The 26,232-nt window shown below is 39.1% G+C and overlaps 1 protein-coding gene across 3 annotated transcripts; it reads left to right on the forward strand.

The window, feature by feature from the left end:
• Positions 1-1,464: 1,464 nt before the first annotated feature.
• LOC143961478 (olfactory receptor 11L1-like) lies at positions 1,465-24,503 on the forward strand. Of its 3 annotated transcripts, XR_013270478.1 has the most exons (3): positions 1,465-1,633; positions 9,379-9,543; positions 12,829-12,959. XR_013270478.1 is itself a non-coding variant. In XM_077470775.1 (2 exons), the coding sequence occupies exon 2, from the start codon at positions 22,608-22,610 to the stop codon at positions 23,553-23,555; it is 948 nt and encodes a 315-aa protein (XP_077326901.1). In that variant the 5' UTR covers positions 1,465-1,633; positions 22,577-22,607; the 3' UTR covers positions 23,556-24,503. The 3 variants fall into 3 exon arrangements, 2 of the variants coding, with proteins under 2 accessions (XP_077326901.1, XP_077326900.1); XM_077470775.1 differs by lacking the exons at positions 9,379-9,543; positions 12,829-12,959 and adding an exon at positions 22,577-24,503; XM_077470774.1 differs by having other exon boundaries at positions 9,379-16,016.
• The last annotated feature ends 1,729 nt before the right edge of the window (positions 24,504-26,232 follow it).

Below are 26,232 nucleotides of genomic sequence, written 5' to 3' on the forward strand. Positions count from 1 at the left end.
ATTGACTTGAAAAAGGCATCGCACTGCACCCCAAATCCACCCACTTGTGACACTAGCGAATCAATATTCGCTATTGTCTTCTGTCTTCTCCTCCCAGCCAATCAGGACAGGAGGCAGATCAGGTTGGATGCGAGGAGAAGCTGAAGAAGACTAGGAAGCCATGGTGGGGCTGTGGGGGGGACCGTGGAGGGGTGAGTGCGGAGGACCATGGAGGCAGACATGGGGGTTGTTTGTTTGCCATCCCCCAAAAAGTTTACCACCAGCCGCCATTGGTGCTGGGTTATATCTTCAGCAAGGATTCCAACCAAGAAGAAGAAAATTAAGAAAGGAGATGTACTTAAGAAGAACACATTTATTATATTGTTTTATTACCACTCTTGCACAGAACAACAGACGACGAAATAACAATAGATAAAGAAAATATTTTGGAATTTGTTTTTAACGAAGCAGAACAGTATCTGTGAGAATCTTGAACCATGCAAAAAGGTTGATTGAATACAAAGACGGAACAAAAACATAACAAATACATTTTCAAAGGCTTTTCAAAGGCTTCTGATATAGGCTTTGTCAACCAACTGGGCTGATGATGAAAAAGAAAATGCCTAACTTCTATATATTATTTTTTCAGATCGTGGAAGTGCGCCATTACAGAAGCATGATCTTGGTTCTTGGCCTTGACATAGATAAGGAGAGACCGGGAGAAAGAAGACAGAAAAGGTTAAGTTTATATTTTTACCTGGTTAATAAATGATATGTACGATATGTATGTTTGTATATGTATTATGTATCATAGTAAAAATTACTTTAAAAAAAAGTTTTGAAAGGTATTGATGTGTTGTTTGCAAAAGGTTTTTTTTTTAGATTAGTTCAAAGTGAAGCTGTAGCCAAGCTATAATTGTTCAGATGTCTACATCTTATTAATAACAAAATGTGCTTTGAATCAAGTCATCTTTGTAGCTACAATCACTGTGGAACAATCTGTCATCAAAGCTTCAAGCATAAGCACTGAAATCCTAATCTAAGTTCATATTTCCTGTTCCTGCCTCCTATTGGCTTGGCAGTCTTACAACCATCTAATCTCTATTGTTAACACAAAGCCGGGGCACAGCAAGAGGGATGCTGAGTGAGACAAGTTGCCTTGGACAACTTTGCTGCTTCTGAGGTTAATTTAACAGTAAGTTGTTTTGCAGTGTCTGCAGTTACAGAGGTCACTTGTGTTGTTTAAATTCTCAGTTGCTGGTTTTTAATGTAATCTAATTAATTGAATGGCCATAGCCTAGTCACAAACTTGCTTTAAATCAACATATATTCTTCTTACAATTCTCAAATCATTTTACTTATTTTGAATACACAGTTAACAAAATAGTTTTGAGGAATAAATAAATAAATAATTAATTAAATAAAAATCTAAATATATTATCCCAACATTAGAAATAATGAGTCCTTGGAAATTATCATGAAACACTTCCAGTTCCCAGGGATTATAGGCAATTCTATTGACTTCTATATAAAGGAACATCTTTGTGTATGATTAGTCAATTTATCACTGGAGGGCAACCACTTTGTGGTGCACTGAATCGCTTTGAATTTTTATTTTTTGCATTACATCATTATCAACGGATTTTACAATACTGTAAGTACTTGAGAATACATTTGATATAAATATTTATTACAATGATAAAAGGATTGTTAAAGCCAACCAAACGTCACAATCTGCCTTGAGGTCAGACTGTGCCTGATCTGTCTTCCTTCATGAAAAAAAGGAAAAAGACCAGTCTGTGTATTTGCCTTTGATATTTCTGGTCCCTGGGTCATGGTTTGTGGCATGCTCTATCAGGGAATCAGCAACTCCAGATCAAAGGTAAGTATGTGCTTTGTCTTCTTAGCTTTGACCGGAGGCAGGAAGCATGGGGTAGGTAGACGGGCAGATGGACCTTAATTCAGTTTTCAATTTTAGGTCTAAAAAAGTTCATTGATAAATGGACTGCATCGTTTTTGTTAACTTGTGTAAGAAATGTCTACTTTTTTCCTAAATTTATTCAGCATAGTTTACTAGTTTTTTTTATTGTTTTTTTTTTTGTTAGATTGATACACCTATCAGCCATAACATTAAGATCACTGACATGTAAAGTGAATAACATTGATTATCTCATAACAATAGCATCTGAAAGCCTATGGCATATACAGTATTAGGCAGCAAATACATTTGTTGTCCTTGAGGTTGATGTAGATAAACCAGAAACAATGGCAATCACAGTGTATTGTGTAATAGCAGACTAGTCAGGATGCCCATGCTGACTCATGTCCACAGCCATAAACTCCTGCAATGGGCACATGAGCGTCATAACTGGATCACAGAGCAATAGAAGAAGGTGGCCTGGTCTGATAAATCACACTTTCTTTTACATTATGTGAATGGCTGTGTTTGTGTGCATAGCTGATGTGATGCTTTGGGTAATGTTCTTATGGACAATCTTGAGTTCTGCCAGTCATGTGGATGTTACGTTGACCTAAACATTGTTCCCGACAAAATACACCTTTCATGGAAAAGGTAATCCCTGATAGCAGTGGCCTCTTTCCACAGGATAATGCACATTGCCACACTGCAAAAATGGTTCAGGAATGGTATGAGGAACACAACAACGAGTATCTGTGGGATGTGCTGGAAGAACATTGAGGCCCCAACTCACAACTTACAGAACTTAAGGGATCTGCCAGTGTTGGCTTGGTGTCAGATACCACAGAATACCTTCAGTGGTCTAGGCACAACCATGCTGCAATGGGTTAGGGCTGCTTAGGTGGAAAAAGGGAGACCTACTCAATATTTGGTGGGTCTTCATAATGTTATGGTTGATTTGTGTATAAATTTAATATCCAATTATTAAGCTCAAACTGCAACTAATAGCATAATTCAAAGAGCAACAGGCTTGTCTACTACAGAGGAGAAAAAAAAATCCAAGAGCTAACACAATGTTATATTAAGGTTCTTGAGTAGAGCTACTGCTGGGGTCTCAAACGTGGAATTGACATTACTGCTGAGCTGTTGATTTTAACATTATAAGGCCTAGGCTCAAAGGTGTGCCGGAAAAAGGAATGATATAAGAAATGGCATCTTGGCTATTGAACAGGACAAGTGGAACCTGAGACTGCCATTTTTGGTACCCTTTCATCCATTATCAGTTATTTTCCTTTGTTTTAATTGTGTTTTACTTAATTGGTACCAAGCCAAGAGATCTAAATTACATATTGAACCAGTAATTTAAGATGAGCAGTACTAGGCAATTGGAGGGTTCTTCAAGGTCTATTCGTTGAACCAGCGGTGCCAAGGAATCTGGAATCCTTTCAAGATTTCAGGTCATGAGATCAAGCACCAAACACTTCATATGTATATTTCAAACAATACACATATGCTTCTTCTCAGCAATGTATAAAATAACCGATAGCTACATACAATATATGACCAAATGTTTGTGGGCACCTTACCTTATTTATGTACTGCAGGCATTTATATAGCACAGACAATTTACGCCACACTTCATATCAATCTCTGCCTTTTAGGAAGTTTACAATCTATCTTATGCCCAGACTTACACATATTGGGGCCAATTTAGATAGGAGACAATTAACCTACCAGTAGTGGGGAGAAGATCCACACAAGCACATGAAGAAAATACAAACTCCATACAGATAATGGAAAAATAGGACTTTATATGAAACACACCAGTACAATACAATGAATAAATTTATTAAAGATAACATATTTATTGATAGAAATGGGCATACTAGGCAATACAAATTAATCACAAGTAAGTAACATATAGATTTAAAATAAACATGTTTTGTAAATCACATAATGGTAAAAATAATTTCATAACATACATCAATAAACCTGAATATTCCATAGTAAAAATGGTATTATACCCAGAAATATATAACATGAATAACATGGTAAGTTGAAGCCATGGTAGTATATAATTGATTCATGATTCTGAAAGCTATAAATCGCATTGTAATGTATAACTGCTGTGACATAACATCTGTAAAAATCTTGACGCGTTTCAACTTCCACTCATCAGGAGCAAGTGTAAACTGGATATATTTGTAATAGAGTATACATTTACAATAAATGTAGTAATTAATATAATGGTGAGAGGGGAGCAGAAAATATAATCCCAGCACTCTTACCTATGGGTAGAATCTCTGTTAAAAAGCATAGATATTATTATTAATGGCTGGAGGCATTATGGGGACATCATCACCAGTAGCTGAGGTAATGGCACTGTGGCAACATCATGGCAAGGACTACCACTCAATGAACATCTAGTTAAAAAAAGAGTCCCCAATCAATGGCTAGAGTTGTGAATGGTGTAGGGCAAGCATGTCCAAAGTCCGGCCCATTGGCCAATCGCGGCCCGCGGCCCGGTTTTGAACAGCCCGCCTGGTGTGCCACGGGATGAGGGCTGTCAGATGAGCCCGATCTCGACACTGTGAGAAGCTCCGTCAACTTCAAAAGTGAAATTAAATGCAGGGGAGTGTGCTGTGCTCTCTGCTTCCCCCTACAGTGCAGTAACCGGCTGAATGAGGAAGCTGGAAAGGTAGAGTACTGTGCTAAAAGCTAGATTCATTTTAAAAGGGCTTTATTCATGTGTCTGTGTGTGTGTTTGTGTGTGTGTGTGTGCATGTGTATGTATGTCTGTATGTATGGGTATGCATGTGTCTGTATGTATGTCTATGCATTTGTCTGTATGTATGTGTGTGCATGTGTCTGTATGTATGTGTATGCCTGTATGTCTGTATGTATGGGTATGCATGTGTCTGTATGTACGTCTATGCATTTGTCTGTATGTATGTGTGTGCATGTGTCTGTATGTATGTGTATGCATGTGTCTGTATTTGTGTGCATGTATGTATGTGTATGCATGTGTCTGTGTGTATGTGTATGCATGTGTCTGTATGTATGTAAGGCACATGTTTCTGTATGTATGTAAGGTGCATGTGTCTGTATGTATGTGTATGCTTGTGTATGTATGTGTGTGTGTGCATGTGTCTGTATGTATGTCTATATGTATGTGTATGCATTTGTCTGTATGTGTGTGAATGTTTCTGTATGTATGTCTGTATGTCTGTATGTATGTGTATGCATGTGTCTGTATGTATGTCTGTATGTATGTGTATGCATGTGTCTGTATGTATGTGTATGCATGTGTCTGTGTGTGTGTGCATTTGTCTGTATGTGTGTGTGTGCATATGTGTATGTTTCTGCATGTGTCTATGTGTACCATCAGAACTGCATCATTATTGTACCATCAGAAATGCTTTTGTAGGGCTTGTGTGTGATAGCAGCCAGGAATGCTGCTCCTCTGAAAAGCAATCCATACACAGATTGCTTTTCAGGGGCATTTGAAGAGTAAAGAGTGATAAGGCATTATGTTGCATCCTAACCACCTGTTTTAGGCCCATAAATGCAGCATCACTATACCGAAACTGTGCAATCCACACAGTTGCGGGGTAGTTACAGTGCAGGCACATTCACCCTGGGTATACCTCTAGCTGCAGCCACAGCATGTGTACACCCCCAGCTGCTCCCTCTGCAGCAAAAGGGGGAGAAGTTGGGGGTGGTAAAAACAGCTGACATGTGAACAAGCCCTTGGTTCACATCTGTGTGGCTGCGTGTAAGGCAGCCCATTCATTTCAATGTGCTTCCCTACAAACAAAAATGCAGGGAAAGAAGTCTCCAAGCTTTTTTTTTTTAAATTGCACTGCACCAAAAGCACCCCATGTTTTCCAATGTGTGGGGTACCATTAAGAATTAACGGTACCCCTAAAGAGCAGAGCATTCCTCTGTTTGTCGGAAACGAGTGCAACAAAGGCAAGAGAATTCTTGTTGGGCAGTGTATTAGTGCTCGGACCGACACACTCAGACCAAATTTTAATGGTTCAAAGAATGTCATGCAAAATGGTCGGCCCTCACACATGTTCACTTCATCAAATCTGGCCCTCTGTGAAAAAAGTTTGGACACCCCTGGTGTAGGGTATATGCCGATAGGGCTTCTATAAAAAAAAAGTAATAATATATAGCAGTGTGCCATAGAATGACTAGTGCAATTGATGAATAAGGGGAGAAGTAACCAAATACCAAGAAAAGGGTAGACCATGAAAGAAAAACAAAGGTTTAAAATGAAGGGACTGAATGTATCACCAGGAACGTGAATGGTAAAGAAAAGAGTACCCACAACAAAACCAATATAAAATGAAGCTACCAAAATTACCTGGAACTGAGATGTAAAAAATGTAAAACAGGGTCCAAGATAGTGTATAAGTGTCACAGGAGGACAATGAGTGATCAAAAAGTGATCAAGGTGTGGTAATGAATACCGGCCAGTCCACCGCAGAACAACATTGACCCCTTTTTCCCTTATCCCCCTCTTTTTACAAGTAAAAGGGATGGAGATATTTGTTCTTTAAGCCCTTGTACACATGGTCGGATTTTGTCCAACGGATTTTGTCCGAAACTGTTGTTGCATACACACGGTCGGACAAAGTTGTCGGAAAATCCGATCGTTCAGAACGTGATGACGTTGTTATTTTTTTTACGATGGGACTACGTTCCGCTAGTAGCCAATAGCTTTGGTCTAGGAATTTTATCTGAGCATGCGTGGCACTTTGTCCGATCAGAATTCTCTACAAACGATCGGACAAAGTCTGATCGGATCATGTTGTCGGAAAATTTTACAGCCCAGCTCTCAAACTTTGTCGGTCGGATATTCCGACGGAAACAGTCAGATGGAGCCCACACATGGCCGAATTATTATACTTTATTTAGAATATGAATATTCCATACTGTGTGAAAGAAAACTTTGAGTCAATTAATTCTATGTTATGACTTGCGATAATTGAAAAAGTAAACATTTAAAAACTGTATGGAATTTGGTGAATAGTGTATATTATATATGCTTTTAAGGGTTATGTAAGGCGATACATTGTCAGGATTTTAATTCCCTAGCTCATTATATATACCGTATATACTCGAGTATAGGCCGACCCGAATATAAGCCGAGGCCCCCAATTTACCCCCAAAAAAACTGGCAAACTTATTGACTCGTGTATAAGCCGAGGGTGAGACATGCCTGTCCATCCCTGTGTGTGTGTCCGTCCATCCCTGTGTGTCCGTCCATCCCTGTGTGTGTGTGTGTCCATCCATCCATCCATCCCTGTGTGTGTGTGTGTCCATCCATCCATCCATCCCTGTGTGTGTGTGTGTCCATCCATCCATCCATCCCTGTGTGTGTGTGTCTCCATCCATCCATCCATCCCTGTGTGTGTGTGTCTCCATCCATCCATCCCTGTGTGTGTGTGTCCATGTGTGTGTGTGTGTGTGTGTGTGTGTGTGTGTGTCCAGCCTACCTGTGTCCCGAGCCTGTGTCCCGAGCCTCCGTCCCGTGCCTTGCCTCCTTGCCTCCGTCCCGTGCCGTGCCTTGCCTCCTTGCCTCCGTCCCGTGCCGTGCCTTGCCTCCTTGCCTCCGTCCCGTGTCGTGCCTTGCCTCCGTCCCGTCCCGTCCCGTGCCGTGCCTTGCCTTGCCTCCGTCCCGTGCCTTGCCAGGATCGCCGCTCTTCGTCGGCGCCTCGGCGGCCATTCTAAAATTCAAAAGCCGCGCCTCCGCCTTCGCCTGTGATAGGCGGAACACTGAATTTCCCAGCAGCCTGTGTTCCGCCTATCACGGACATCGTCTCATCCTCGTCCGTAGTACGAGGATGAGCGGATGTCCGTGATAGGCGGAACACTGACTGCTGGGAAATTGAGTGTTCCGCCTATCACAGGCGGAGGCGGAGGCGGAGGCGCGGCTTTCGAATTGTAGTATGTCCGCCGTCTGTCTGCTCGATACGCTGATCGAGCAGTCAGACGGCGATGACTCGAGTATAAGCCGAGGGGGGCACTTTCAGCCTCAAAAAAGAGGCTGAAAATCTCGGCTTATACTCGAGTATATACGGTATGCTTTTAGAAATGTATCCTATGTAACTGAGATGTTTAAAGTTTGGGCTCTCCCTTCCCCCTACATCCTGTCATTAAGAATTTTACCAGACATATGTTAGATTGCTATAGTAACCACTCATTAGCCCACACTTTTGTAAAGGAGGAGCTATCTTTCAGCACGAAATTTGAAGCTTGGTTGATATAATCAAAAGATTGGAGGTTTGACTTCCTCTTGAAGATCTGCAGCCTAGAAGGAACATCTCAGAAACACATCTCAGCTACATTCAGCATACAAAGGGTTATTCCGCCATTTTAGACAATAGAGGCCACATGGCATAACCTGAAATCGTCCATAAGAAACATTTTTAAAGATACTAATGATTATCATTGTACTATTTTTGTAAGTATTCTTTTCTATTTAAATGTGTACAAATAAATACACATTTTTGAATTACGCTGACTCAGAACTACCGTATATACTTGAGTATAAGCCGAGATTTTCAGCCCCTTTTTTTAGGCTGAAAGTGCCCCCCTCGGCTTATACTCGAGTCACCGCCGTCTGTCTACCCGATAAGCGTGTCGTGCAGACAGACGGCGGCCATTCCACTATTCAAAAGCCACTCCTCCCTATCTGTGATAGGCGGAACACTCAATTTTCCAGCAGTCAGTGGTCCGCCTATCACGGACATCCGCTCATCCTCATACTACGGACGAGGATGAGAGGATGTCCGTGACAGGCGGAACACTGACTGCTGGGAAATTGAGTGTTCCGCCTATCACAGACAGAGGCGCGGCTTTTGAACAGTGGAATGGCCGCCGTCTGTCACAGACGAGAAGAGGTGCGGCGATCCTGGCATGTTTTTACATGCATATCGCTGCAGAAGGACACAGGCTGCAGAAGGACAAAGAGGCACAGGACACAGGTAGGCTGGACACACAGGGATGGACGGACACACAGGGATGGACGGACACACAAGGATGGACGGACACACAGGGATGGACGGACACACAGAGACGGACACACAGGGACGGACACACAGGAATGGACGGACACACAGGGATGGACGGACACACAGGGATGGACGGACACACAGGGATGGACACACAGGGATGGACACACAGGGATGGACAGGCATGTCTCACCCTCGGCTTATACACGAGTCAATAAGTTTTCCCATTTTTTTGGTGGTAAATTAGGGGCCTCGGCTTATATTCGGATCGACCTATACTCGAGTATATACGGTAATTAAGGAAATTCATCTCACAATATCAATCAGTCTCACCATATATATATAAGATATATATATAAGACATTTGAAATATTATTACCTATATTTTTACATTGGCTTAGTCATCCAGTCAATCATAAGTCAGAGGTTTTTTTTCAACTTCCATCCTTTGATCAGAGGGGACAGAAGTGATGAACAGAAATTAACTTCGCAAAGATTGAAAAGAACCTAGAAGAAAATGTGATCGATTGATTGTGAAAGACCGGAGAATTTCAGATATACAGAAGTCTTGAAAGACTTGAATTTCGAGTACAGCGGGGACACTGAAAAGTTTTATATTTGGTGAGTAGAAAAGTAATATGGAATTTGTAGATGTTTTAGCTGATGAAAGTACATTAGAATTTAAAGGTTTATCGAAACAGGTCTCTGATGCTGTTTTATGGAAATCAATGTATGATCAATGCTTTCAGGCAAATGCTGACATTGAGAAGGATAGATTCTCATTAGTTAAAACAAAGAAAAAATGACGTAATGTAATGAAGCTTGTTAACATTTATAATACTATGGTGTTTGATATGCCAAAGTCAAAATGTAAATGAAAATATACAGGAAAATTTACTTTTTGAACCTAGTTGTTCAAGTTGTGAAACTTTTTGTACATATATTGAGCATTTAGAGAATGCAATAGAAATTGCAGCAATGCAGGAGAAGAAATATACTGAACAATTATTGATTGAAAAAGTTGAATTGGAACATAAACTGAATGCATTATTGCAATCCTTTAAAGAAAATGAAAGTCAAATTGCTTTTTTGACTCAGGAAAAGATTGCACATGCTCAGTGCTTAAAAATGGAGGATAGTGAACATGTGACAAAGGCAGACTTGAGCGTCGTGTCTTGTGATGAGTAAAATGTTAATATTTCCTCAGACAATGAGAGTGGGAAGTCAGTTGACTTCAATAATACTGATATTAAGCAGAAATGTAAATTTTCATCGCCATATGCTCAGAGGAAGGTTTATACAAAAAGAGCAAATTTTAAACGAGAATGTCACATATCTAGGATTTGTTTGTTGGCTAATAATAATAATAATAATGATATACAAAAGAGGTTGTATTATCCGAAAACTTTGCCCAGGCGTCATGAGGTATATTCTGTATGCTGGTGCAATAATCTGAGGTATAGAGGTCATAATAATCAAATGTATTTTTCTTCTAAGGCCCAAAGGCAAAGATTGCAAACTGAAAATAGTCCATTAAGACAGGAAAGGTTTCATTATGTAGCATATAACACTCTGAAAACATGTAGCAGTCCTTTAAATTAACTGAAGATATGGTAAGAATTTTTTGGTTGATGTTTACTGGCTATGAATAAAGTTTTGATTTGAGTTTTAAAAGATTTGGTTTTGACGTTTGGAATATTATTGAGGACTTTGATATAATTTTAATATTTTCAAGGATAATCCATTGGATTATTATTTTTTTATCAATGTTTCATTGTCATGATTATTAAGTTTTTATTTTTGTTTTGTTCAGGCTGAACATTGAAAGGTTTAGTTCACTTGATAAGAAGGGTAAAATAATAGTTTTGTATTAGTAACCGAATACATTTTCAGCATGGTAATCAATTAGCAACTGAATGAATACATTATGTTTAAGAAAGCAGATAAAATTGATGAGCCTGTATTTGTTGATGGTTCAAGATATTGTATGTCAGGCAGTTATTGCAGTAGGTATTCAATTTGGTATCCAAAATGTAATCTTGCCATACAACACAAGTTGCCAGGACATTTTTCAGCTCAACGAGCAGAACTTGAAGCAGTAAAAACTGCATTGACTATTGACAAGGAAGAGAAGAGAGGTTTGCTAGTGATTTATAGTGATAGCTCATATGTTGTACGTTCTCTCACTGATTATTTACCTATTTGGAAATGTAGAGGTTTTGTGGATTCATCCAATAAGACTCTTGTACAGAAAGAGACATTAGAAGCAGTTTTTGACCTTGCAGAGAGTAATCCTCTTGCATATGTTATTGTAAAAATTCCAGCACATTAAAAAAATGATAGTGAGTTAGCTGTAGGTTATAGAACAGCAGATTCATTGGCTAAGAAAACAGATTTGTATGGAGAATTAGTAGTTCAACCTGAAATGGTCCCAATTTATGTTGTGAAGAAAATAGACACACAGATTCCTTTAATTTCAGAGGAAAAAAAGGTCACAATGCTTTTTTTTTATTCTTCATAGGTTGTCACTAAGTTATTATTTGGGTCATTAGACCATAAGTTTGTGTCATGACTAAAAAGGATTTTTGTGTTTCATATATCACAACACCTACAGGTGGGATTCACTAATGATGATGCTTTAACTATTGTTTAGATGTTGATTAATCATGTTTTTCTAGTTTGGGGTATATCAGCAAACTTCAGTAATGATAGAGGATCTGTAAAATCTTGGGAATAGAACAGAGATTTCATGTATTATATCATACACAGTCTGCGGGTATTGTTGTGTGTTGTGAGGACGAATCGGACAATTAAATCTAGGATTGAAAAATGATGTTGGACAGAGGAAATACTTGGATTGATGTTGTTCCATTTATTTTTAATGGGTGTAAGAAGCACAATTTCTGCTGCTACAAAGTATTCTCCTTGTGAGTTTAAAAGAGAAAGGAAAATGGCGTCTGTGTTGCCTCGTGAAGTCAAAATTGGTTGCAGATGTTGTGAAAGAAAATGGCTTCTCTATACATTTTCAGTTGAGAAAGGAAGTTAATTCATGATAAAAAATGTCATTGTGTTAGCTAAAAAAATATACGTTTTTATATTACAATGTTTCTTGATTAAGAGATTATTAAGAAATAATTTGTATATATATTGATAAGGTAAAGAGGTTTGTGTATGTTTAAAATGTTTTTATACATATCAGATTCATAGTTACTCTTAAGAATTTAGAATGAGTAACGCCCATTGTTTTAGAAAGGTGGGAGGGAAAATGCTCATTCTGTGGCACTGTCTTGCTCAAATGAACCTTAGAAAGGAAAAAAAGGTGGGGGCTGTTTTTGTAGGAGTGATCTTGTTACAGGACACAGACAATTAATGGAGTACACACATTCCAGTGAAATTTTCATTCCAGTACACACAAGGCACATATATATCATGAAGAATTGTTATTAAATCCACGCACATATGGGATTTAATATTCATTGTAAGAATAATCTATTTTTGATATTGTACAATTGATATTGTTTTTTGTAACATTGTGTTATTTTGTTGTTAAACCAAAATGATCTTTTGTACAAGATAAGCGGTCTATTAAGTTGACCAGGAACAGAAAGGTTTATTTAAAATAAAATTAGATATTGTTGGCACAAGTCTAAGACAGAAAAGATAAAGATGATTAAAGAATTGTCACATGTGAGGTCACACCCAGAGATGGTGAGATGCACTCACAGGCAGAGCTAGAGTTTCAGAAGTTGAAACATGGCAAAGTAATTGGGAAGGTCCATGGACATTTTGGGATGTTCAAGGGGTACAAATACCTTCTCAGTTCAGTGAAACATGTACGTAGAAAGAAAAATGTGGGTATAACAAATTTTATATTTCGAGATAATGATGCTGCATTCCTTTTTTCAGGAATGAATTATAAAAATCTAATCTGGAGGAATCATGGATCCCAAAAAGATGAAAAGATGTCGGATCAACAAAAGAAAAGTTTTAAAGAGAGAAAATGTATCATCATCACAGGATGCATCTTTTCCCTAGTGACATTTTTATTTGTGATAAGATATATCAAGAATTGCTCAAGGTATGCAAAGACTGACAGGATTGAAGAATTACACAACAAAGATCATATGTTATTCAGAAATAAGAGAGATGTAGACATTGATATCAATGCAGATGAACTAAAAAATAAGAACATTGATATCATTACAAAGGACAAAAATGATAGAGTTATTGATATTAATGCATATGACAAAAATCATAATTTTAGAGATGTTGATGTTAATACAGCAGAAGATTTGTATGGATTTATATGTGTAGGACAGGGATATGATTTCTGTTTACAATTGTATTTCATTCACAGCAATAATATTGAAATCAAAGTTAAAATAGAATCCAAAACAAATTTTGTCAAAATGCAGGGATCTTATAGACTAAATAACAAAACCGGAACTTTTGAATGTAACATATTGTTGAGGAGTTTCTGGTCTATTTATTTAAAAGGTAATGAGTCAACAATGTGGTCTGGAGATGTTACTAATACTATGTCAAGATCTGTGAAAATACTTTATTCCTTTGATCAATTTTATTATCTTTTTCAAAGTGTTGTAAAGATATTAAATCCAAAATATTTAAACATCATTGGAGATGAAAAAGGAGATATTGTAAGAACATGGGATTTTAAAGTAACAAGGAAATTTACTCAAATAAGGGTCAAAATTGATATCTTTATAGTTGATAGGATTGTTCCAGAAATTAATATTTTTCCACAATCTTTGAAAATTATGGAAGATAAAGATAATTTGCATTTGATATGTGATACAAAAACATCTTTACCTCAAAATTCATTGTTAACTTGGAAAAGGAATGATGAGTTTTTGGGTAGTTTTCTTTACAGTTCTATTATCATAATTCATAAAGGAATTTTTGGTAGTGTGAATTGGATCAATGATACATTTGTTTATCAACAAATGAGAGTATCTTTGAATGATACTGGCATATATGAATGTTGCATATCAATAGAAAATTATCCGGTGAAATGTGCTAAGGCAAGAGTTATTGTTATGTCTCCAAGGAAAACTCCATGTGTTAATAAGAAAAGTTTCTCTGCAAGTCCTTTTCAGATTAACCATTTCCAATCCAGAACTCTTTTGAGAGAAGGAAAGTTTGTCATTATTTTGTGGAACTTTACTGTTCCAGAATGGAAAATTTCTACAAGGTTTCCACAATGTCAAGGACATCTGGTTAATATGGAATTGGGTATTGAGAGATGGTTTGGAATTAATAATAGAAATTATAACAGAAATAAGCGTGGTATTGTTGAAGGTATTTTAGGAGGGATTGGCACAATCGGGAGTATAACAAATAGTATGGATATTAATACTTTAAAGTCTGATCTAGAAACCGCTGGTTTAGTGGGAAGTAATGGTATTAAAATACAAAGACATTTAAATCAGATTTTAGAAAATATGGTAATTAAAACTGCTAATATAATGGGTCCATTTATTTTACATCTTCAAAATATTACTCTTGATTTGATGAGAAGTGAACAACATTCTCATATAGCCAGAGCATGTTTAGAGATTCAAAGGAAATATTCCACTAATTTTAAAATAATTGCGCAAGCATTTCAGAGTGGAATAACTCCTCTTGGCATTTTACAGTATTTGCCCAAAGAATATTTATATGCGATAAATTATACAGATTTATGGGTAAATAAATGGATAGGATGCAAGCAGGACATATGTTATAGTTCTTCTATGATTCCAATAGCCGGAAAAGAAAACATTTTGGTTCCAATCACTGTTTTGGGATTACCTGTCAGCAATACACAATTATTATACTATAAATTACAGTATACAGATTTTGTATTTAACAATGAAAATTCTGAATTAGAACAATTAGATTTGTCATCATGTTTACAATTCCAGTCTAAAATTATATGTTTACCTAATCAAGATAAAAGTATAATTCATACTTGTTATCATAATCACACATTATGTTCAGCAAGAATTGAAAATGTTGGAATCATTTCTGAATTAATTACTCGTGTAGATAAAAAGAAGGTTTGTTTTCAGATTATGTCAGATACAGAAAGGGTTAAAACTTTTTTCTCTTCTTGTACAAATACAAAAAACCTAAATCAAGGGTTGTATTGTATAGAAGGAGACATTGTTGCAATAAGTATTAATGGGTTGAGAACAAATTTAACAAATATGTTTATGAAAAATATTAGCGTTCTTCCTACACAGTATAATATTTCCCAAATAGATGAATTTCCATGGGAAAAATGGGCAAATATAATTCAAAAGGATCAAGGTTTATTAATAGCTTTGGCTAAGGAATTGCAGAATGCAGAAGTATTGTTTAAACATGAACAAGGTAATTTGCAAGAAATATTACATCAATGGTCAGAATTTTCAGGAAGTAATTGGTGGAGAAAATTTAGTAATAGTGTATCCATTTGGGGAAAAACTTTGATAACTTCAGCAGCAGGAAATATTTTATCACATCCTATTGTAATTATTTTTATTATTATTATGTTATTTCTTATATTCCAGTTATGTTTGATGTTTAGAATGAAAAAATTATATTATCAAATTAGAAGTGATATTAATCACTTTCAGACCGGACCATTTTGCTGGTCAATGACCAGAGGTCTTTTTACAATTTGGCACTGCGCTGCTTTAACTGATAATTGCGCGGTCACGCAATGTTGTACCCAAACAAAATTTGCGTCCTTTTTTTCCCACAAATAGAGCTTTCTTTTAAAGGTATTTGACTGACTCTGCGATTTTTATTTTTTGCGATATAAACGTAAAAAGACCGCAAAATCATACATTTAGGCCAAAATGTATTCAGCCACATGTCTTTGGTAAAAAAAAAAGTCAATAACTGTATATTTATTGGTTTGCGCAAAAGTTGTCACATCTACAAACTAAGGTACGTTTTCTGGAATTTACGCAGCTTTTAGTTTATGACTGCCTATCTCATTTCTTGAGGTGCTAAAATGGCAGGGCAGTACAAAATCCCCCCAAATGACCCCATTTTGGAAAGTAGACACCCTAAGGAATTTGATAAGAGGCATGTTGAGCCCATTGAATATTTTATTTTTTTGCCTCAAGCGATTGAATAATGACAAAAAAATTTTTTTTTTTTTTTTTTACACAAAGTTGTCACTAAATGATATATTGCTCACACATGCTATGGGCATATGTGAAATGACACCCCAAAATAAATTCTGCTGCTTCTCCTGAGTACAGGGATACCACATATGTGGGACTTTTTGGGAGCCTAGCCGCATACGGGGCACCGAAAACCAAGCACCGCCTTCAGGCTTTCTAAGGGCGTAAATTTTTGATTTCACTTCTCACTACCTATTACAGTTTTGAAGGCCATAAAATGCCAAGATGGCACAAAACCCCCACAAATGACCCCATTTTAGAAAGTAGACACCCCAAGCTATTTGCTGAGAGGCATGTTGAGTCCATGGAATATTTTATATTTTGCCACAAGTTGCGGGAAAATTACAAACTTTTATTTATTTATTTATTTTTTCACAAAGTTGTCACTAAATGATATATTGCTCACACATGCTATGGGCATATGTGAAATGACCCCCCAAAATAAATTTTGCTGCTTCTCCTGAGTACAGGGATACCACATGTGTGGGATTTTTTGGGAGCCTAGCCGTGCACGGGGCCCCGAAAGCCAAGAACCGCCTTCAGGCTTTCTAAGGGCGTAAATTTTTGATTTCACTCCTCACCTCCTATTACAGTTTTGAAGGCCATAAAATGCCAAGGTGGCACAACCCCCCCCCAAATGACCCCATTTTAGAAAGTAGACACTGCAAGCTATTTGCTGAGAGGCATGTTGAGTCCATGGAATATTTTATATTTTGCCACAAGTTGCGGGAATATTACAAACTTTTTTTTTTTTTTTCACAAAGTTGTCACTAAATGATATATTGCTCACACATGCCATGGACATATGTGAAATGACACCCCAAAATAAATTCTGCTGCTTCTCCTGAGTACGGGGATACCACATGTGTGGGATTTTTTGGGAGCCTAGCCACGTACGGGGCCCCGAAAGCCAAGAACCGCCTTCAGGTTTTCTAAGGGTGTCAATTTTTGATTTTACGCCTCACTACCTATCGCAGTTTTGAAGGCCATAAAATGCCAAGATGGCACAAACCCCCCCCCCCCCCAAATGACCCCATTTTGGAAAGTAGACACCCCTAAATTTAGGGGTACACTAGTGAGACTCACAGGTAAAAAAGCACCTAGGCTGTCAGCGACTGTATCAAAACGCTACAAAAAAAACTGTTAGCGATCGCAGGGATCAGGCCTGACTCTGTGAACGCTGCAGTTATGCGTGTTGTGTTTTGTAAGTGACAGTGATCGATCGATACTGCACTTGGGTGGGCTGGGCTGGGCTTGGCGGAGGGGCTAAATGCAGGTGCTAGCAGGTATCTGGGCTGATCCCGCTAACAATGCGTTTTGGGAAACCTAAACTGCTGGCGACGCTAATATAGATCTGATCAGATACTATATTACTAAGGGAGGTGTATGCTTTGCGCGTGGGTGTTAGCGGTACTGGCACTAACCTGACGCTGCCTGGGGCGACGCAGACCTTATCTGACCCTCAAACTTATATCACCCGCCGGGTGATCAGGGGGTTAAACCTTTATTAGGTAATAAATGGCGGGTGCCCTGAAACTATAAAAAAATAACTAACCAACCAGCGTCACCTGTAACAGTTATATGGTGATCACTGGTGAAAGGGTTAACTAGGGGGCAATCAGGGGGCTTTATGCGGTAGTATATGGGGGTCCCTGGCGCTATAAAAAGCTGCGGCGAACCTAAATACCTACCTGCCTAACTAGCGTCACCTGTGACACTAATACAGCGATCAGAAAAATGATCGCTTATTAGGCTGGGTTCACACTGGAGCGATGCGGGAACGCCACGAATCCGCAGCGGGTTCCCGCATCGCATGCCTCCCGGCGGCAGTTCACACTGCCCTATGCGAACTGCTGGGAGTGTCAGTGAAATGTTAATGACACCCCCAGATCAGTTCGCATATCGCAGTGCGATCTGCAAACGCGGATCGCATGGTGTGAACACCCATGCGATCCGATTCTGCTGCGGACCAAAAAAAGGGTCCCGTGCGAGGGTGCGGCGGGTGCAACGCGAATTCAGCCATACTATCTGTATGGCTGAACTCGAATTGCACAGAGATCGGATGTGATTTGCACTGCAGTGCGGTGCGAATCACATCCGTTCTCATAAACCGCTGCAATGTGAACCCAGCCTTAGTGACACTGGCGATGGGGGGTGATCACGGGGTTAAACCTTTATTGGGGGGGTTAGGGGGGTACCTTAGAACTAAAGGGGGCTAACCCTAACTGCCCTAAAAGTTATTACAGTCACAAATGACACCCGCCGGGTGATCAGGGGGTTAAACCTTTATTAGGTAATAAATGGCGGGTGCCCTGAAACTATAAAAAATAACTAACCAACCAGCGTCACCTGTAACAGTTATATGGTGATCACTGGTGAAAGGGTTAACTAGGGGGCAATCAGGGGGCTTTATGCGGTAGTATATGGGGGTCCCTGGCGCTATAAAAAGCTGCGGCGAACCTAAATACCTACCTGTCTAACTAGCGTCACCTGTGACACTAATACAGCGATCAGAAAAATGATCGCTTATTAGGCTGTGCGAGTTTACGGTGGGTGCGATGCGAATTCAGCCATACTATCTGTATGGCTGAACTCGAATCGCACAGAGATCGGATGTGATTTGCACTGCAGTGCGGTGCGAATCACATCCGTTCTCATAAACCGCTGCAATATGAACCCAGCCTTAGTGACACTGGCGACGGGGGGTGATCATGGGGTTAAACCTTTATTGGGGGGGTTAGGGGGGTACCCTAGAACTAAAGGGGGCTAACCCTAACTGCCCTAACAGTTATTACAGTCACAAATGACACTAATGTAAAAAAAAATGCAATTGGTGTCACTGTGACTGGGGGTGCAGGGGTGATTGGGGAGGTGATCGGGGGGTGAAGGGGGGTGTGAGTGTGCCTGGCATGTTCTACTGTGTAGTGTCGTGTTGGTGCAACTCACCGATCCTCTCTCCTCGGTGCCGGAAACGAAAATTACCGACACGGAGGAGAGATTACATCACTTCCTCTGCCTGTGTTTACATTACAGGAGAGGAAGTGATGCAATGCTGCACTTCCATTCGTCAGGAGCGATCGCGAGGGGGTGGTCATGAATGAATGGCCGCCCCCTCATCCCGGATCGCTCCTGAAGGGATTCCGACCGCCGCTGGCACCGGGGGGGGGGCGATATGCCTGCCCGTGCCATTCTGTCGACGTACATCGTCGTGTGGCGGTCGGCAACTGGTTAAGAAAGGAGATGATTTGTTGCAAAACAAGTTGAAAAGGAAAATGGGTTTTGGAGGTACTAATTCAATGGTACATGACAAAACATTTGGAGTTATTGAATCAAAGTTTGTTTGAATGTGACATGAATGTTGAAGAATCAATTTTTATCTGAAAAATATGATTAGTATTTCAGAGGGGAATGTTATATTCTTAATATCTAAATTTTAATTGACTTTATTATACTTTATTTAGAATATGAATATTCCATACTGTGTGAAAGAAAACTTTGAGTCAATTAATTCTATGTTATGACTTGCGATAATTGAAAAAGTAAACATTTAAAACCTGTCAGGATTTTAATGAATAGTGTATATTATATATGCTTTTAAGGGTTATGTAAGGTGATACATTGTCAGGATTTTAATTCCCCAGCTCATTATATATATATGCTTTTAGAACTGTATCCTATGTAACTGAGATGTTTAAAGTTTGGGCTCTCCCTTCCCCCCTATATCCTGTCATTAAGAATTTTACCAGACATATGTTAGATTGCTATAGTAACCACTCATTAGCCCACACTTTTGTAAAGGAGCTATCTTTCGGCACAAAATTGGAAGCTTGGTTGATATAATCAAAAGATTGGAGGTTTGACTTCCTCTTGAAGATCTGCAGCCTAGAAGGAACATCTCAGAAACACATCTCAGCTACATTCAGCATACAAAGGGTTATTCCGCCATTTTAGACAATAGAGGCCACATGGTATAACCTGAAATCTTCCATAAGAAACATTTTTAAAGATACTAATGATTATCATTGTACTATTTTTGTAAGTATTTTTTTCTATTTAAATGTGTACAAATAAATACACATTTTTGAATTACACTGACTCAGAACTAATTAAGGAAATTTGTCTCACAATATCAATCGGTCTCACCATATATATATAAGAGATATATATATAAGACATTTGAAATATTATTACTTTGCCTATATTTTTACAGACTCTAATTTAATCACTTAAGGACCGAGCCTCTTTCTGAGATTTGTTGTTTATAAGTTAAAAACAGTTTTTTGCTAGAAAATTACTTATAACCCCCAAACATTGTAAAAAAAAAAATTTCTAAGCCCTTGTACACACAGTTGGACATTCCGACGGAAAATGTCCGATCGGACCGTGTTGTCGGATAATCCATCTGTGTGTGGGCTCCATCGGGCTGTTTCAGTCGGAATATCCGACGGACAAAATTTTAGAGCTGGGCTATAAAACTTTCCGACAACATGATCTGATCGGACTTTGTCCGATTGTGTGTAGAGAATTCCATCGGAAAAGTGCCACGCATGCTCAGATCAAATTCCTAGACCAAAGCTATTGGCTACTAGCCTGAACATAGTCCCGTCGTAACGAAATAATGTCATTACGTTACGTATGATCGGATTTTCCAACAACTTTGTCCGACCGTGTGTATGCAACACAAGTTTCGGACAAAATTGTTGTCGGAATGTCCGACCGTGTGTACAAGGGCTAACACCCTAGAGAATAAAATGGCGGTTGCAATACTTTCTGTCAGCTGTATTTGCGCAGCGCTCTTAAAAGTGCACTTTTTTGAATTAAAAAATAAGACAACAGTAAAGTTAGCCCAATTTTTATTTATATTGTGAAAGATAATGTTACGCTGAGTAAATTTATACCCAACATGTCACGCTTCAAAATTGCGCCCGCTCGTAAAATGGCAACAAACTTTTACCATTAAAAATCTCCATAGGCGACATTTAAAAAATGTTACAGGTTGAATGTTTTGAGTTACAGAGGAGGTCTAGGGCTAGAATTATTTCTCTCGCTCTACCGATCGTAGACATATGTGGTTTGAACTCTATTTTCATATGCGGGCACTACTCACGTATGCCTTCGCTTCTGCACGTGAGCTCAGCGGGATGGGGTGTGTTTAAAACATTTTTTTATTATTATTTGTTTTACCTTTTATTTTTTATGTTGACACCATTCTTTAAAAAAAAAAATTGTCACTTTTATTCCTATTACAAGGAATGTGAGGTATCACCGCAAATTTGAGATCATGGAAAGTAATTCTAGCACTAGACCTGCTCTGTATATCTACAGTTGTAACCTGTAAAGGCTTTTAAAGCATCACCTATGGATAGTAAAATTTACCGCTGTTGTGCGGACATGTCCAATTTTAAAGCGTGAAATGTTTGGTATTTATTTACTCAACATGACCTAAATTTTTATATTTTACTAAAAAACTGGGTTATGTATTGTGATTTTTTGCATTAAAATTTAAAAAAGTGTATTTTTTTTTATTATTTTCCCAAAAACTGCATTTGAAAACCAGCTGCACAGATACCGTATGACATAAATTGAAAACCCACAAATTTATTCTCTAAGGCCTCTGCTTTAAAAAAAAATATCTAATGTTTGGGGGTTCTAACAAATTTTTTAGGAAAACAAAACTTATTTTCACAAAGTGCCAGAAAATGGCTGGTACTGGTTAAGCTGGGTTCTCAGATCCCCCCCCCCTTACTTCGTAGTTCACAGAGTTCTCCTTTACATCAGTTCAAAGCATTCCCCTTTAATCAGAGGTCCCAGAGCACCCTTTACATTATAGTCCTCTGAGCCCCCTTAAATTAGTGTCTGCAGAGCCCCCTTAAATGAGATCCTGCAGAGTGTCTCTTACATCACAGTCTGTCGAGCTCCCCTTACACCAGTGCCCACAAAGCCCCCCTTACATCAGAATCTGCTAAACCCCACTTACATCAGAATCTGCAGAGCCCCCTTAAATAAGAGTACACAGAGAGCCCCTTACATCAGAGTCTGCAGAGTAACACTTACATCAGAGTCCACAGAGCGCCCTTTACATCAGAGTTTGCACAGTGTCCCTTACTTGAGAGTCTGCAGAGCCCCCCCCCCCCTACATTAGAATTGCTGGCTCTGGGCTGTAAAAGAGACATTCGCAGCTCAGAGCCCTGCAACAGCTGGGAAGCCACAGTCTGGGCTCTTGGGGCAGGTGGGGCCCCCAACACAGGTGGAAATCCAGGTCCCAGTAGCAAGTGCAGCCTTTGTGACCCTGGTAGTTCTGCCTCTGGGATGTCCAACAAGCTTATGTAGTTGAGATGGTCAAATCCCTACAAGCCTTTGATCATGTGGTGTATGGCTTATGGCACTTTTAACATTTTATATACCTTTTCTAAATATTCAAGCACAAATTAGTTAGGATTATCTAATTATTATTTTTTTTTTTCCTCTAAACAAAGCTGTTTCTTTTTTGTGTTTTCTCTTCTGGTTATGGAGGAGAAAAATGCGTCCCGTATTACCATGATCCACCTATTAGGACTTCAAACTCCACACAGTATAACATTTCTGATCTTTTTTCTTTTCCTTTTGAATTATTGTTTGACAATATGTGGAAACTTCCTGATCATCACATCGGTGTCCTACAGCAAAACCCTCCATTCTCCCGTGTACTTCTTCCTCACCCAGCTGTCTCTATCAGATATCTTACTGGCAACTGACATTCTTCCTAACATGCTCCATGCTGTTTTGATGAAAGGGATCATAATATCATTTTCTGATTGCATGACCCAGTTTTTTTTTGTTGTTGTTTCTGAAGGTCTTGAGTGTCTTCTTCTGACAGTGATGTGTTATGACAGATATGTGGCCATCTGTAAACCATTACATTATACTTTATTAATGAACTTCCAGCTCTGTTGGTTGATGATTATCATATGTTGGGTGTTAAGTCTTTTAGTAGGATTGATTGGCACTTTAACAGTATCACAATTGAATTTTTGTGGTCCCAATATTGTCGATCACTTTTTCTGTGATCTTGATCCAGTCCTACAACTCTCCTGTTCTGATATTGCTAATGTTCTACTTGAAGTGACAATAATAAATTTTGTTCTTGTTGTCATCCCATTCTTTATAATTATTGTATCATATATATATATTATAATTACCATTTTTAAAATTCCATCCATTACCGGCAGACAAAAAGTTTTCTCAACATGCAGCTCCCACCTGACTATTGTTTGCATTTTTTATGGTACCATAGTGGGTGTTTATTTGGTACCTAGTAGAGGACAGTCAGGGGGTATCACTAAATTCTTGTCATTGCTGTACACTGTGATCACCCCACTGATGAATCCAATTATATACAGCCTGAGGAATAAGGACTTACAAAAAGCTGTAGCTAAAATCATCAACCACGGTATGCAATTGCATGCCAGTAAATAGTCATAAAATAATAATTTAGTGAGTTTAAATTGAAATTGGATTTCAGATCTTGATATCAAAGATGAAATCTATAAGGCTCGATTCACACTAATGCATTTTTTGATGCTTTTGCTTTTTTGAAGAAATGCATACATTTTTTTTAACATGGAACACGTTCACATCAATGCATTTTAGTTTTAGTGTGTGTTTCCCACTGACAGCTGAAAGTAAAAAAAAAATCTATTTGCCAGCTAAAAAAAATGCACTGAAAAAAAAGTGCCCCCCCCAAAAAAAAACCCTACCAGGCCATTCGGGATGGTAGGGATTTGGAGGGGACATGCCAACATTAAAAAAAAAAATGGCATGCTGTCACCCCCAAAAATCCATACCAGACCCTTAACCCAAGCATGCAGCCTGACAGGTCAGGAAAGGGAGGGGACGAGCAAGCACCCCCCTTCTGAACCATACCAGGATGCATGTCCTTATCATGGGGGCCCCCTCTCCCTAAAGCATCTTGTCCCCATGTTGATGGGGACAAGGGCCTTCTCCCCACAACCCTGGCCAGTGGTTGTGGGAGTCTGCGGGTGGGGGGTTTATCTGAATCAAGAAGCCCCCTTTAACAAGAGGGCCCCCAGATCCAAGCCCTACTCATGTGACTGTGTATGGGGTACATTGTACCCCTGTGAAAAAGAGGGGATAGGTAGGTGCTGCTCTTATTAAGAGGTGACCTACAACCTCTAAATATTTGAGGGGTGTGTGTCAAGGGTGCATTTAGTGCAAAAAGTGCCGAAAATAAATATTTGTGTATTCACAAAAATCCTACTGTGTAAACTTCCTAACCACTTATATATAATGCATATTGTTCAAACAAAAATAAAATAAAATAAACGCAATCCTGTAATTCAAAGTGACATTGCTGTGCAAAAAAAAAATCCAACATATATGACTGGTGTATATTGTTGCTGTGAAACTGGGTTCAGAAATATGCATATACCGTCCTTAAACCCTGGTGTATAAAAAAGTCCAATAAAGTGACAATGTGCTCCTTCAAATTGTTCTGTGCTTCTTGGAAAACAGTGTCCCATAAGAAACACACTCACTGCTATTATTTACCCCACAATGAGGTATTTCACATTCACAGTATGAGCCACTGTGTAGCCCGTGGAGTGGGAGGAAACTTCCTGTCCTGTGTTCTCCAAGTGCCTCCTTGTCTGCAATGTTAGTGGCCTTCTCACTGTTAACCTCTTAGATGTTGCCCACATGTAGAGAGGAAAGAGACTCCATAGTGTGATACCGTACAAATATCCAAAAATGTATTAATAATACTGATGGGTACTCACATTTAATAAAAATCATTAAAAGCGAAAACAGTGTTTAAAAACAGGAAACCGGAGCGATCTGCACTCCACGACTTGAAACCTGAAGGGATGCAATGACGCTGTATAGTCTAACCCTATGCGTTTCGTCAATGGGACTTCATCTGGAGCGGTGCCACCTTGCTACACCATCTAGTTTTTATATGGTATGTGGTGTGTCCTAAATTGATGGCCATGTGACCGGCCCATTTTTGGTTAGTCCAGGATTCGGCATTGGCAAATGCTATTGCTAGTAGTGTGGTTTAAAATATCAATAGACAACACTACTCCGCAAAATGACAAGAGGTAATTTTAAAAGGACTACTTAACTCCAAGTTGTAACGGACACACTGCATAATACCAAAATACATATCATAATTAAGGATGAACTGTCTGTTCGAGTCGAACATGAGTTCGACTCGAACATTGGCTATACGCCCGTTTGCCGAATAGCGAACAATTCGGGGTGTTCACGGCAAATTCGAAAGCCACTGAACACCCTTTAAAAGTCTGTGAGAGAAAACAAAAGTGCTAATTTTAAAGGCTGATATGCAAGTTATTGTCATAAAAAGTGTTTGGAGACCCGGGTCCTGCCACGGGGACATGTATCAATGCAAAAAAGGCTGTTTTTTCCTGGAGCAGTGATTTTAATAATGCTTAAAGTGAAACAATAAAAATATTCCTTTAAATTTTTTACCTGGGGGGTGTCTATAGTATGCCTGTAAAGTGACGCATGTTTCCTGTGTTTAGAAAAAGCCCTTGCACAAAATGTAATTTCTAAAGGAAAAAAAGGTATTTAAAAGTACTCACGGCTATAATGAATTGTCGGGTCTTGGCAATACAGATGAAAGTCATTGAAAAACACGGCATGGGGATTCCTCCCAGTCCATTACCAGACCCTTTGGGGGTGACAAAAAAGGTAAAAAAGCACACACAGCTTGGCACAAGTCCTTTAATAAAAACAAAACAAAAAAAAATTTCCAGCAATGTAATCCTTCTATGATCCATGAACGATAGAGCCTCCTCCATAGGAGGCTGGCAGAATGGCACGTGACTCGGTGACAGTTCTTAAATAACCGAGGACGGGGCCACCCGTGATGTGTGGACGGTGACCCCGCCCCCAACTGACGCAAGGGGGAATCCCGGGGTTATCCAGTGGCATGTATGGGTGACCCCGCCCCCTCTGACGCAACGGGGGTGTCTCGTGACGCATAAGAGGGGCGGGGTCACCCGTACATGTCACTGGGTAACCCCGGTATTCCCCCTTGCATCAGAGGGGGGAAGGGGCACCCATCCAGACGACATGGGTGGCCCCGTCCTCGGTTATTTAAGAACTGTCATCC

This window comes from Lithobates pipiens, unplaced genomic scaffold (assembly GCF_037356315.1).
Source record: "Lithobates pipiens isolate NorthernLeopardFrog02 unplaced genomic scaffold, aLitPip1_a1.2 Scaffold_8, whole genome shotgun sequence".
NCBI classification, from domain to species: Eukaryota; Metazoa; Chordata; class Amphibia; order Anura; family Ranidae; genus Lithobates; species Lithobates pipiens.